Source organism: Poecilia latipinna, unplaced genomic scaffold (assembly GCF_001443285.1).
Source record: "Poecilia latipinna isolate Pla-1442-1.1 unplaced genomic scaffold, P_latipinna-1.0 Scaffold1581, whole genome shotgun sequence".
NCBI classification, from domain to species: domain Eukaryota; kingdom Metazoa; phylum Chordata; class Actinopteri; order Cyprinodontiformes; family Poeciliidae; genus Poecilia; species Poecilia latipinna.
In genome coordinates, this window is record NW_015114197.1 from 142,619 (window position 1) to 155,882 (window position 13,264).

The 13,264-nt window shown below is 39.4% G+C and overlaps 1 protein-coding gene across 1 annotated transcript; it reads right to left on the minus strand.

Annotated features, from left to right (window-relative positions):
* Positions 1–211: 211 nt before the first annotated feature.
* iqgap1 (IQ motif containing GTPase activating protein 1) lies at positions 212–13,103 on the minus strand. Its single transcript, XM_015058883.1, has 16 exons — positions 13,005–13,103; positions 12,532–12,896; positions 12,271–12,434; positions 11,185–11,409; positions 10,366–10,506; positions 10,176–10,260; positions 8,605–8,837; positions 8,388–8,520; positions 8,200–8,302; positions 7,261–7,396; positions 7,098–7,185; positions 4,814–5,023; positions 3,737–3,903; positions 2,870–2,992; positions 2,636–2,744; positions 212–1,456 (listed from the first exon to the last, which is right to left on the minus strand). Exons 2-16 carry the CDS (start codon positions 12,874–12,876, stop codon positions 1,343–1,345), a joined length of 2,376 nt encoding a protein of 791 aa, XP_014914369.1. The 5' UTR covers positions 12,877–12,896; positions 13,005–13,103; the 3' UTR covers positions 212–1,342.
* Positions 13,104–13,264: the final 161 nt, after the last annotated feature.

A 13,264-nucleotide genomic window follows, 5' to 3' on the forward strand; every position in this document is an offset into this window, starting at 1 on the left:
TTTTGAGTACTTTCTCCACCACTGGGAGAAAGTCACAGTACCCGGAGAAAACCCATGCATGCACAGGGAGAATATGCAGAAAGACCCCCGCTGCGGTTTGAACCCAGGAGCTCCTTCCTGCAAGGCAACAATGGTACCAGCTGCAGCTCATTATTAATTAATATGATCCAATAATCACAGATCTAGCAACCTACCTCAGGAACAACCACAATGCATTTAAAGAGCTTTATTCTAAAACAGGGAGAGTACATCACAGTCTGGGCTGCAGACAGCGCCACCGACCGACAACTTTACAGACTGAAAATTTAACATCCAGATAACCGAGTCCACACAGAGTCCGAGTTTCAGGCGAAATCAAATGATCGCCGGGAAAACTGGATGGTGTGCAGCGCCATCTGCTGGACTCCTCCTCCCCACATTTTATCAATGTAATACTGAACATCCTTGAGCTCATGCAAGAGATCCGTCTCAGGCTTAGCAAACATAAGCTATCATTTAATGGAAACTGACAACATATAAAATATAAATAAAGACAACTTTGATGCATTTTTCAGTTAAAATACAACAGAGTCTTTGCAAATCAGCAGACATGTCTTCACTGCAGCAATCACAGACCTGCTTTAATCAGAAGATAAATGGACTAAAGTGGATATATATTCATATATTCAAATATATAAAATAATGTTTCAAAAAGCTGATTGACGAGTCCATCTGAGCAAAGGTTTGGACTCCGCCTGCTTCAAGAAACATGGAAAACACTAAGAGGTCAGATTAGTGCCAATATTTATTGTCCATACGTCTAAAATAGAGAAATATTTAGATTTTCCTCATCAAATATTCACCACTTTTGTACAGTTTGGGGTGAATGTCATATCCAAAACTGGAGCTAATCTATCATTTCCCTTCAAAACATATTTGTGTTAGGAGCAGCAGGAAGAGCTCGGTGCAGATAAAAGCCTGGGCTTCAAAATGCTGCCATGTATTTTTCTACTGATGCTCAATGGATCTGGACTGAGTAGGTAAACTGACAGCTGGGAAAAAACATCTTTACATAAAATAATCTCAATAACAAATCAAAGCCCGTGTACAAGATATTCAGAATAATTCAAGCAAAAAATACAAATCTGACTTTGCTGCAGCTATGCAATGAGATGCATGAGAAACTTGGACAAAAGAGCGCATGGAGACGCACCTGATATATTTATAAAAAAACAAAATAAAAATAATGCACAGAAATTTGCATAGGCAGAAAAGAGAGGTGCAGTGAGAGCAGGCGTTAAGGCAGCCCCCAGGTTCTGTTTCATTTCAGTGTCTGTAGCTCTTTGCTCCTTTTCTTTTCTTTCTATTTCCCGTAGAATTTCTTGTTGAGCAGGAAGATGAGCAGGTTGACGTTGACGGTGGCCTTGTCGAAGAGCTTCATCACCGCCACGCCTTCATACTGCAGCTGGAGGAGATCCTGGGAGACAAACAGAGACAAAAACATTCAAAAAATGGAAAACTTTCACAGGGTTTCATCAGCACACATCAAATTTATGCAATCATTTCCATCTCTATGCAATATTCTGACATCTGGACCAGATTCTGAATGATTCTCGTCTTTATTGCTCGGAATGGTTCACAGTTTGTCCGCATGCTGCTAACACACAACTGCTAACACAAAAAGACACTGACTTTACATCTGCACAGAGATTTGACATAAAATAATCCATATCCAATTTTAATAGTTTTTTTCTCACTTTCTTTTCCAAGAAAGAAATTACAAATTACAGAAAGTATTTTCAGAAAGTGGCATTTTACATCCCTTCTTTGAGTTGCTCAACTGAGACATGGGAATTTTTGTTTAAATACTAGAATATAGTCACAATATTAGCAGAAAATGATGCAACTTTACCAGAAAGAAATTTACAAAAATTATAAGAAAAAAGTTTTCATTAAAAAAATCTTCTGTAGTTATCTGGGCCTGATGTGAGCAGCTCAGTCTGTGTCTGTGTCTTCTAAACAGACTCAGTTGTTTACATGACTGAGTCAAGCTACTGCTAAAAATAACTTAATGATGTGTTAAAAGATGAAATATTCGTAAAACCTAAACTACAAGATGCTCAACATTCCTCCATTGTTATTTTTCATGTTGGATTTTTTAAATCAAATTACTTTATTATCCTAACATTACAACTTTATTCTTGCAATAATATGAATTTATTCTACTAGTTAAAATGGTTAAATAAAACTGTAGGTTGGCCCAAATATTCCATCGTTAACCTGAATTTAAAGGTTCATAAATAAATAGAAGCTGTAAAACAAGAAGGCTGACATGCTGGACTATGAAAATCCAAAAAGTGCATTGGAGGAAAAAAAAATCCAGATTTTTGATAAATGTAATCCTCCAAAAGCGAAAATCTGATTAATCCATAAAACTGATTTATCTCTAGGCCCCGACATGAAGCTGGATGGTCGTTTTGGGTCATATTACCATGAGCAAAATTAGTTTTTAGGCTTCTGCTTTAGGAATCTGCTTCAGATTGTTCTGTTCAACAATAGAAACATTCACCACCAAAACCGGATCAGGAGAGTTTGTAAAACACGGCGGTGTCGCTGCCAAGCCTCCTGCCAAGTTTGCTGAAATGCGGAGCAGTACCTGATATTCTAATGACACCGTCTCCAAATGCACGCCCATGAACTTGGCCTTCACGTCGAACACGCCAACCGTCTCGGAGGGAGAGATCTCAAAGATCGCATTCTTATATCTGCAATGGGAAAAACAGATTCACTCATGAAGAATCTGATAGAAAACGCAACGAAGTCCTCAGCCGTTTAAAACGGCGTCAGTTGCACAAAAGGCCGATTCACTGAGCTGCAGTTCTTCACTCACTGGTTGGGCTGCAGATCATCTATTGAGATCAGAACTCCCTTCTCCTTCAGCCGAGCTGCTGTGTATTTCTGGGCAACCTGCTTACTCTTCTTGGCCTTGTTGTCGCCTGGTTTCCTTGACAACCTGAGAGGAAAACATGAAGAACGCTTTCAGAACAAAGTTTATAAGAGGTTTTTTAGGCACTTGGTGAGTTTCCTGTAGATTTTGTGTTTGACACACATCCTGATTCTGTTACTGGCTTTGTTGTAAAAGTCTCAAATGAAAAAACGTTTTAGAGTTCATCAAAAAAACAGCATTACACCTGATGGCCACTAGGAGGGGAAAAAACATGCAGAACTTAATTAGGAGTTTAAGGCTTTAAACCCTATTATTCTGCAAATAAGTGTCTCTTTTGACCTTCCATAGTGGCTCCAAACGCTGGAGAAACATTGAAAAGAACTAGCAAATATTGGCCCGGGGGCCATTTTCGGCCCTCAGAAAGATTCTGTGCGGTTCCCAACCTCAAAGTTTTCATATTGTAGAGCAAGATTTTACATAACATCTTAAAAAACATCTGAGGTACCAAAAACTAGATTCCCATTTATTAATGTTTCTACTTTTGTCATAGCTTTGGAGTAAAACCACAAACATTAACAAACTGTGGGCCTGTCTGTATTATTACGCAGTTTTGACAAATCTTTTTCCGTTTTGTATCTACAATTATTTCAAGTTTTACTGTAGTTTATTACTGAGCAGATAAACTTTAAAAAGGAGCAGAGGGGTTGTTTTAAAGTCTTTTTTGGCCTCCTAAGTGCTTTTGGACCTCATGGCCGGAGGTTTGGCTTTAAGGAGGATCAGCTGAAGGACCCCGGTGTGACGTCTACTTACTTGCCCTTGCTGGCCAGGTTGTCCATGCACGTCTTGATGTACTGGTTGTAGGAATCGATCTGCATGTTGTAGAAGGTGGTTTTTGAATTCAGGCCCGAGTTGGTCTGCTGAAGCTTCACCAGCTCGGCTTTCCTGCGCTGCCGATACCGTCTCTGGTTCCTGATGTCCTGCAGCACACACACACACACACACACACACACATCACATCACATTAACACACACATTTAAACCAGGGTAACAATGTGACCCTGGTATTTAGGTATTTCATTGTAGTTTAGTTTTATTTCATTCTGACTTTTTGTTTCTGTAATCCAGTTAGTTTTAATTTGTTTTTAGAGTGTTTTCTCTCTTTCTACCAAACACTGGAAGTTAAAAATCTTCACTCTGGTGCATTGGTCTCAACTCATCTTTCTCTGATGAAAATTTTGTTTACAGAGACTTCATTATTCATTATATTTGTTTGTTGTTTCTGTTTTTTTATTTTGGATATTTGAGTGTGTTAAATGTTTATTAGAGTTTGTTGATTGATGTAATAATATTTGATGTATTAATATTGACAGGCCTTTTTGCTAGTTTTTATTAGTTAAATGTTGTTTTTCTTTACTAATTATAGTAGTAGTTTTTTTGTTTGTTTTTTCAGATTTTGTTTAATATTAAGATGCAGAGTTCAAAAAGTTTTAAGTATTGTACAGTGATTATGTTTACATTGATTGGGTAATGAATACTCAACCAAATGTATTTATTCAAATATTGTTGAAGAACCAACTGACTGGTGTTTTCTCCCAACGTTTGCTGCCGCCATTTTGGAGACGAAACTTAAGCTGCTTGTGTGGGGGAACAATTTAAATCAATCAAACATCAGTTCAAAAGATCAATAAATAGATTAAAACACTAAAACAAATGATATTGTAGCTATAATTTCAGTAGATTTTTGTCTTATAAAAGCACAATATAGTTTCTCCACCATTTCATTACCATTTTTGTTTATTTCAGAAAACAAAAATGTTTAATTTCAGTTTCCATTATCTTGTCAGGCTGTTTTTTAAACCCCACAGATAAAGCGTTTATTTGTCCAACCTTGGCGATGTCATTGATGAGGTCCTGGTAGCGGTTCTCCGGGTGGACCTTCCCGAGCTCGGCCAGCCGCTGCAGGTTGCTCTTGATCTTGTCCTTTTTGCCCTGCAGGGTCAGGCTGTCGTCCACCACCGGCTTCACCTGCTTCATCTTCTCTGGGGTCTTTGCATCCCTGATGGCTCTCCTCTGCATAGCGCGCTGGTACTCCGCTTCCTGAAAGCACAAAAACAACCTGGTTGCAACTTTTGGGCTTTTAAGGCCTGAAAACACAACGTGCAATAATTGTTAGAAATCTCTGGGATTTGTTCATTCATGAGGGGAAAGATGAAGGGGTACTACAGGAAGGCCTTCCCAGAAGCTGATTTATCCATTTCAGAACCAGGTTAGATGTTTGTTTTGGATTGTTTTCCTGTTGGGACAGAACCGCACAGCATTCTGGGGGATGTAGGCAGAGGAAAGGCTGTAGATGCTCAACCTCTCACAGTCAGGTAAGCTAGGTGGGAGGAACCAACTAACTCAGTCGCTCTTTGGTCACCTAGCAACAACCTGTTGGGTAATTTCTGGTATCCTAGCAACAACCTGTTGAGTAACTTCTGGTATCCTAGCAACAACCTGTTGAGTAACTTCTGGTATCCTAGCAATAACCTGTTGAGTAACTTCTGGTATCCTAGCAACAACCTGTTGAGTAATTTCTGGTCACCTAGCAACAACCTGTTAAATAACTTATGCAGCAGCAGTTTCAGGGTTTGCTACTTTGCCCCAAACTTCTTAAAAATAAAAAACAGCGCAGTGTAATGAAAACTGTGGATAAAATAGGAAGGTTCACGCCACCCGTTTGGCTGTTTTTCAGATATTTAAAACACAAAATTAATCAATAATTATCGATATCGACTGACATAAAACGCTTATATCGTGATACGTTTTTCAGCCATATTGTCCAGCCGTAGTTGCTACTTTGTTTGTAGTTTTAAATTGGACTCCTCCAAATGTACTCATCAATCTATGTCTTACATGGCTACCAAATCTCTAACCTCTGATTGTTCCAGCATCTTCTCGTCCATTGTAGACCCAAGTCTTGGTGGTTCCTAGGTCCTTCATGAACATCCTAAAAATGTTCCGTTTATCTGAGGTCAGTTTGAGTCAGATGTTAAAAATCTGGACAGAGATCCAACTGTAATCATCTAAACCTTTTGGACTTATCTGTTTTGGAACAGAGAAATCAGGCCAACATGATGCTTCTGGAAAGACATTAACATCATCTCCAGTGGTGGGCACTGCTAGCTGGAAAGCTAGTTGTGCTAACCCTAAAGCACTAATCGTAAAGCACTAAACCAACATGGTACTTAGTGGAAGCTTGTTTCTGTACGTTTGTTTGAAATAAAGTTATTGAAGAAAAAAGAGAAAACTTGAGGAAACGGAAAATCTGCGTAAACAGTCTTCACCCCCTTCAAAATAAGAGCATTAATATAAAAGTCTAATTGAATTCTTAATGGTTGACAACTAAAACTTTAACACCGATTTCAGACTTTATTCAACTGAAACTTTAAACAACCAAGTAAATTAGCGTTTTCAAGTTTATCTGAAAGAATTCAGTTATTAAAGTTAAGTGCACTAAACGTTATCAAAGTTAGCAAAAACACGATTGTGCTAAAAGAAAAATTTGCTCATATTGGCTCATTAGCTAAAGTAAATGGCTAGATATTTATGCATTTATTTAACCAGATGTTAGTACAGGTGCTTGAAGAATAATTTGATTTCTGAAGGTCTCTTTTCTTGGACTTTGGCTGATTTCACGGTTTGTTTCCCCAAACTGTGATAACATCCTGTGTGCTTAAAAGCAAAATGAGGAAAGAAGATGCGTCAGTCTGAAAAAAATGACTAGGACTGTGTGGTTAAAAAACAGAAGTTATCAAAACAACAGGAATCGTTCAACACTTCTGCTCAACATAGTGTGGATAAAACTGATTTTATGGTAATTTAAATAGATAAACAGCAGAGCAATCAGGACAACTAATGACTAATGAAGGAATTTCTCTGGGTCTGAAATTTTCAATTTTTCAAAAAGAGGATGTTGCCAAATAGGTGGGAAGTGCAACTCTGTTTGCACTTGATCCGTCACAAAGTGAAGTCAGCATTTGTCTTCAAGCATGTTAAGTTCCCATTTTGTGCCTCAAGGTAATGCTGTAGTTTTCCACTCTAATCAAAGAAAAACATGGCTAAATGCTGGGCGCCCCCTGGTGTCTGTTTGAAGCAATGACTCAAGTCATTAATTTTCAGCACATCCAACCTGCTCTGGAGACGCTGTTGAATCCAGGATCTCAGTCAGAGTCTCTCCAGGCTGGAACCGGATGACATCCACAATCAGCCTCTTGGTGCTGGAAACGACAAAACGAAGATGAAAATGTTTCTGATTACGCTTCAGAAGATCTTCCTGTAGGGGCCAAACTCACTTGAGCAGGAGAGTCTTGGCGTCCATCTCTGTATTGGCCTCACCAGGAACGTCAAACTTGTTGGTGAGCGTGAGTGAGACCTCCGTCTTTCCCATCAGCTCTTTGTTGGGATCGTCTGGAGGAAGGGGATTTTCACCTGACAGACGGATGGAGGGCAGAAACGGTCAGAAACTGCTCTCATCATTAATGTAGCCAAATCATAAAAGTAAAGTGGTGCTCGTTTGATTAAAATAAAAAAAATTCAACATTACGTGAACACAGTATGCTTCCTTGAACTAGTTAGCATATGTCTACAGGCTATACAAAACATGTTCATTACATTGTTTTTTCACAACATCTGTCTTAGATAATGAGGGTTTAGTCTGCTCAGGTCTGCCTACATCGAGCTCCTTTCAGAATAACCTGTTTTAGGGCGTCTTGTCACTTTAAATCCAAATAAGCTGCTGCTGGCCACGCCCCCCAACTAAATGTTTACACTCGCACTTTAAAATGGCTGCAAACAGATGCACAACAATTACACAACCATACATCTTTAAAAAGCAGAAGCGGAGCCTCCTGCACAACCAGCAAGAATGCAGCAAGCGGTTTCTGGATAGTAAATTAGCAACAATACACTCGTCTTTTCCAGCAGCCATTGTACAGTGCATAACGGACTGCCACTCAGCTTGGGTTGTTAGGTAATGAAATGGGCTTCACTAATTTTCCAGACACAAAAAAACATTAACTTATTGCCAAAAACTGGCTGAGTGCTTTATTTGTTTTTGTTTTTTGGTTTGTTTGTTTTTAGAAGCAGTAGAAACCCAAACGGAAGTGCAAAAACATGCAAATGTGAATTTTTGCATAATACGGCTGCTTTAAAAATCTGGTTTGACGAGTCAGTTTAGGGCCAGAAGAGATTAGAGACATTTTAAAATAATCTGGTCATTTTAATCCACTCACCAATAAGAGACTCCACAGTGGGAACGTCCCCCAGGTCCGTGAGCAGCTCATGGATGGGGTCATTGTGTTCAGGTGCAATGGCGTCCTGGTGATCCAGCAGCAGCTAACAGAACACAAAAGATTGCTTGTTTTAATCAAATAATCATGGAATAATCAATCAATTTTAGAACGGGGTGATATAAACTCACAGTGTGAGTGTTTATGATCTCTCCAATGGAGATGTAGATGACAGGTTTGGTGACCGTGACCAAGTCTGAGTACTGGTCCACATTGAATTTATCTTCAAGTGAGGGAACGTCACATGCAGACAAAAAGAAACGCCTGTGAAAGAAGGAGAAAATAATGAGTTTGAAAACAAAAGGAAAAATTTTGGCAGTAATATTCAGAAGTATTAAGATTTCAGACCTGAACTTCTGGTGGGAGGAGCTGAGATATTCGTTGATGGGGTTGAGGTGAGCGTTGTCTCCCAGGAACATCTTGTTGGACGCAGCGTGCTGAAGCATCTTGGCCACAGAACCCAGGTTCCTTCTTTGCTCAGTGGTAAGCTGACCACCAGCAGACACCTCAATAATGTCGAAGGCATCAGGTGCTACAATAGCAGGGTTCATGTAGCGGTAATACAAAAGGTTCCCCACGATCTGCAAAGTTCAAATGGCTCCATCACTTCAACGATGATACTCAGAACAAGTGGTATTAGTGCAAATAATCTTTTTTCCCATTTTACAAGACCTTTAGCATAAATATGAAGGAAGTGGGGATTTAACAGCTCAGTAAATGCTTCAGAGAGATGCAGAAATGTCTAAATGATAAAGAGAGCAGCATGAAAGAAAGCCTAAAGAGGTGGCTTGGCTCACCTTAGTGTCAGCAGAGATAAGGGAGCAGCTGAAAATCGACAGAGAGAAACTGGAGCTGGTTGGAAACGTGGAAGGAAGAGGGCAACACCAGAAGAAGATAAAGGAAAGAGATGTGTAACAAAGAAAGGCAGAACTGGAAGAAAATGGGCATGAAAACTGTTAAATGAGTAAATGGGTTGAGATAATGGGTCAATTAAACACACTTTACGTAAAAATCATTTAAAAACTAATACTCACTGTTGATTACTGTGATAATATCCTTAATTATTGTTACCATATGATGAGCCACGGTTCATCATTATGATTGATGCAAACATTAGCATAAATAGTTAATAAGTGATCAATTACCATAAGATCATCCATAGTTTGTTATGATTAATGCAAACATTAGAATGCCAACAACTGACAAGAGGATTCTAACATCATTCATGGTAAATTGTGATAAATGCCTTCATTAGCATGCTAATGTAAGCCAACAGCTTAAACATCGTCAGTATTGACATTAGCATACCAGCTTCCACAGGGCTATTATGATTAACAGCTCCTAATATACATATAATTATTTTTTATGCTAACAATAGCACGCTAAAATCCAAAGTTAATCATGATCAACTTTAGCATGCTAACTTCCATGGTTAGCTATGTTTAAACATTAGCATAATAACGTCCATAGTTGGTTGTTTATTGCGAACATCAGAATGCTAGGATCCATCATTTTTATTCTGGTTGACATTAGAAGGCCATTAGCTCTAAGTGATTATTAGTGCTAATATCCACAGTTGATTTAGATTAATGTCAACTTTAGCACGGTTAACATCCAAATTTAGTTATTTTGATTAATATTACTTTGCTTTAGTCTACAGTTGATTATTGCAACTGGTAGCCAGTCAACATTTTAAATTGGTCATTATGACCAACATTAACATGCTAATATCCATGTGTGTTGTTATTAGCCTATTATGCTAACATACTCTGTTAATTATTGTCACTGTTGCTGAAATTCATCTGACAACATCAGCTAACCGTAATTAATTCTGACATTGCCGTTTTCCAAAGTTAACTATTTTGATCTGAAATAATTTGTCATGCAGCATAAATAAGTTTTTGTTTTGTGATGCAAACCTTGAGCAGCTCATCCTCCGTAGAATCTGGGAACTTCTCTTGTAGAGTGTCTTTTAGCACCTTGGAGATGAACCGCATTCCATATCTGAGACACAATAGTAACATAAAGTGATGTAAAATTGGAAAATCTGGCTATGCTGGGGGAAAAAAATGTTCAACACATCTTTATTATGATAAATGAGGAACATACGGAATTTTATCCACAGAGACAATTATCGCTGACAGGAATTTATCAGTGATGCTCTTCATGTGCTTGATGGAGGCCTCCAGTCTCGTCCTAACCTCCTCATGAGTCATGGCTTGTTCTGGAGTGACGTCATAAGGCAGCTTACTGTTAACAAGACAAAAAAACAAAGAAAAAACATCAACAAGTTCAACCAGGAAAGGAGGAGTTGGGAAAAAGCTGCAGCAAACTGAACTTATAATTCTTAAAAAAGATTTTCCAGAGCGACTCTTAGAAACAAAATGGTAGAAGCTGTCCATAACTATTGAATCTTCATTTTGAAGTGTTTAGATATGTTTCATATATTTCATGGCAATAAAGACTTCTCAATTGAGAAAGCTATAAAAATGTTTCTTTGAACCACTGATGCAAATAACACACCAAGGAAAATATTTGATCAGTAATCTGTGCAGAAATGTCAGATATCTAAATACCAGGAAATAACCATGGCCCATTAAATAGAAACATCTTCATTTTCTCAAAAGAACGAACAGACAACATAGATAAAATAGAGGAATCAAACATTCAGTGCTCAGTGGTTCTGCTGTGTTTAATCAGAGTGAAGAGAGATAATAAAAACAGAAATGAGTGTCATCAGCATAGAGGGGAAACAACACACTCCATGAGATAACAAGCTAGTATTTTCATCTTGCTTTACTGCATGATGTTTAAGAGGAACTGATATGATAAAGAAGTGCAGCTACACAAGTTAAAATAACTATTTCTAGAATGAACAAGGACTCAAGACGAGTCCCATCTTATGATGCAACCCGACCTCCATCTCACCTCGCTTCTCCAGTCTGCGACTCCATCTGGTTCACCCAGCCTTTGTAGATGTCCACTGGGTCCGTCTTGATGTTTAGCGTTTTGTCGTCCATAATCTCTTTGACCACAGGTGCCAGGATCTGCCTCAGTGCGTTCTGTCCTCGTGCGCCTCTGTGGAAGCTCACCACCATCTTGATTACTGTTGGATTTCCGGTTACAATCTCCTTCATCTGGTCCACTTTTGACCTGCAAACAGTTTAACAACATAGTGAGTTAGTAGATAGTGATGCATGTTGGAATACACAGTGTTGCATTAGCTTAACTATTTGTCTAAACACACACACAAAGGTCTCTTAGGCACTCCTTAAAAGGCAAAGACGAGAGAACTCAGCATTTGTGTATTTCAGTTTTGTAAGTTGGGAAATGGTTACATCAACATTGTTACTGGCATAAACTTGAAAAAAATTACAAGGATTCAGAAACAACTGGAACTGTGACAAACAGGGACAAAGTCTCAAGTATACCTTGCCCCCATCCATTATGAGGGCGTCTCCATGACAATCCTTAGGTGGCAGCTACATGCTAACGGGTTGTTTTGGAGGGATGCCAAGAAAAGGCCTTTTCTGTCTTACCATCACAAACGTAATGACATACAGCTTGCTGCCAGGAAAAACTTACAACTTAGCAAAATTTAGTAAGATTGAGACATTGTTATAAACAGTCACATAATCTGTTGAAAGAAACTCCAGATGTGATGATTCTGAGAAACTCTGGTGAAAATCCAGAGTAAAGCAAGTCGACAAATTGACACAGGTTAGAAAGTTAGACTGGACAAAACTTTTTTTCCCAACAAAATTGGTGCCCAACGTGGGACTTTACCCAACAGTAATAGTCTCAAGCTCTACCAAGCTAACTGGAATGGAGACCATCATATTAACACAGTGCAGAGCAAGTTGGACGTCAAATCTTTCACTACAGATGCAGACGGCATCATAAAGAGAACGCAGCGACCGACTCATAGAGCCTGAGCTGACTCAGTTAGACAGCAGCATTCTTCTCTTGTAAAGCTAATAGCATGAGTTATGATATCAGGACTTTGTTTCTTACTTAATCTCCTCCTGCAGAGCAGTTTTGAAGAGCTTCAGGAGCAGGTACTCCTCCCTCTGGTTTGAGGCGTAGTTATACAGGGTGAAGATGACAGAGTCCATGAACTTTGTAGATTTATTCTGTGGCATCTGGAAGATCAACTTGGCCAAATATGTCGGGTTGGTCTACAACAAATCAGATGGTTAGAGACGTGTTGTCAGGCAGACAGGTGAGTTTGAAACAGGAATTCAGCAACAGACAAATACTGTGAAGGACTGTCACCTGTAAAAGGTAAAAGAGATGCTGATAGGCCTCAAGCTTGACTCTCTTCTCCTTGCTGAGAGCCTTCAGGCCCCCCCTCTGCTTGTTCATCATCATCATGTCGGACAACTGGCCCTTATTCTTCTTGGTCAGCTTCTTGCTGTGGGACACCACCTCCTGAAGGGTGATCTTGTTCTTCACCAGCAGGCCGATCTTGATGTCCATCAGGTTCAAGTCGTTCTCCAGCTGCTGGTTGGAGCGGATGTTTGTGACCACCTCCTCACGGAGCCGCATCAGCTCCAGCTCCTCCTGGAAGTCCTGGTCGCTGTGATCCAGCAGGTGGACAAACTTCCTCACCACCGCCATTGGGGGATTTTCAGCATTGACTGTGGAAAGTTTGCAGAAATGTCACATGACCACTAAACTGAAGAGGCCATGTGACAAAGTGGGTGACCAACTCGGCCAGGCTATCCCACCTTTCATCTCCTACTTACTCAGAGTCTTGTAGTCATCTCTCGCCTTGTTGGCTCTGATGAATGCCTGGATCTTCACCACATCATCAATCTGCAGCGTAAAACATTAATCGGTGAGATTTTAATCCACATTGATTCAGAAAGGAAAGTAACCTTTCTGATGAGTTGAAGTAGGTTAAAGATCTCAAAACATCGAAGAACAATCTAAAGATATTCAGAATCAGATAAAGTAATTGACCGGGGAAGGGTCATTCCTAAGGGATTCCACCAGCTCAAAGAGT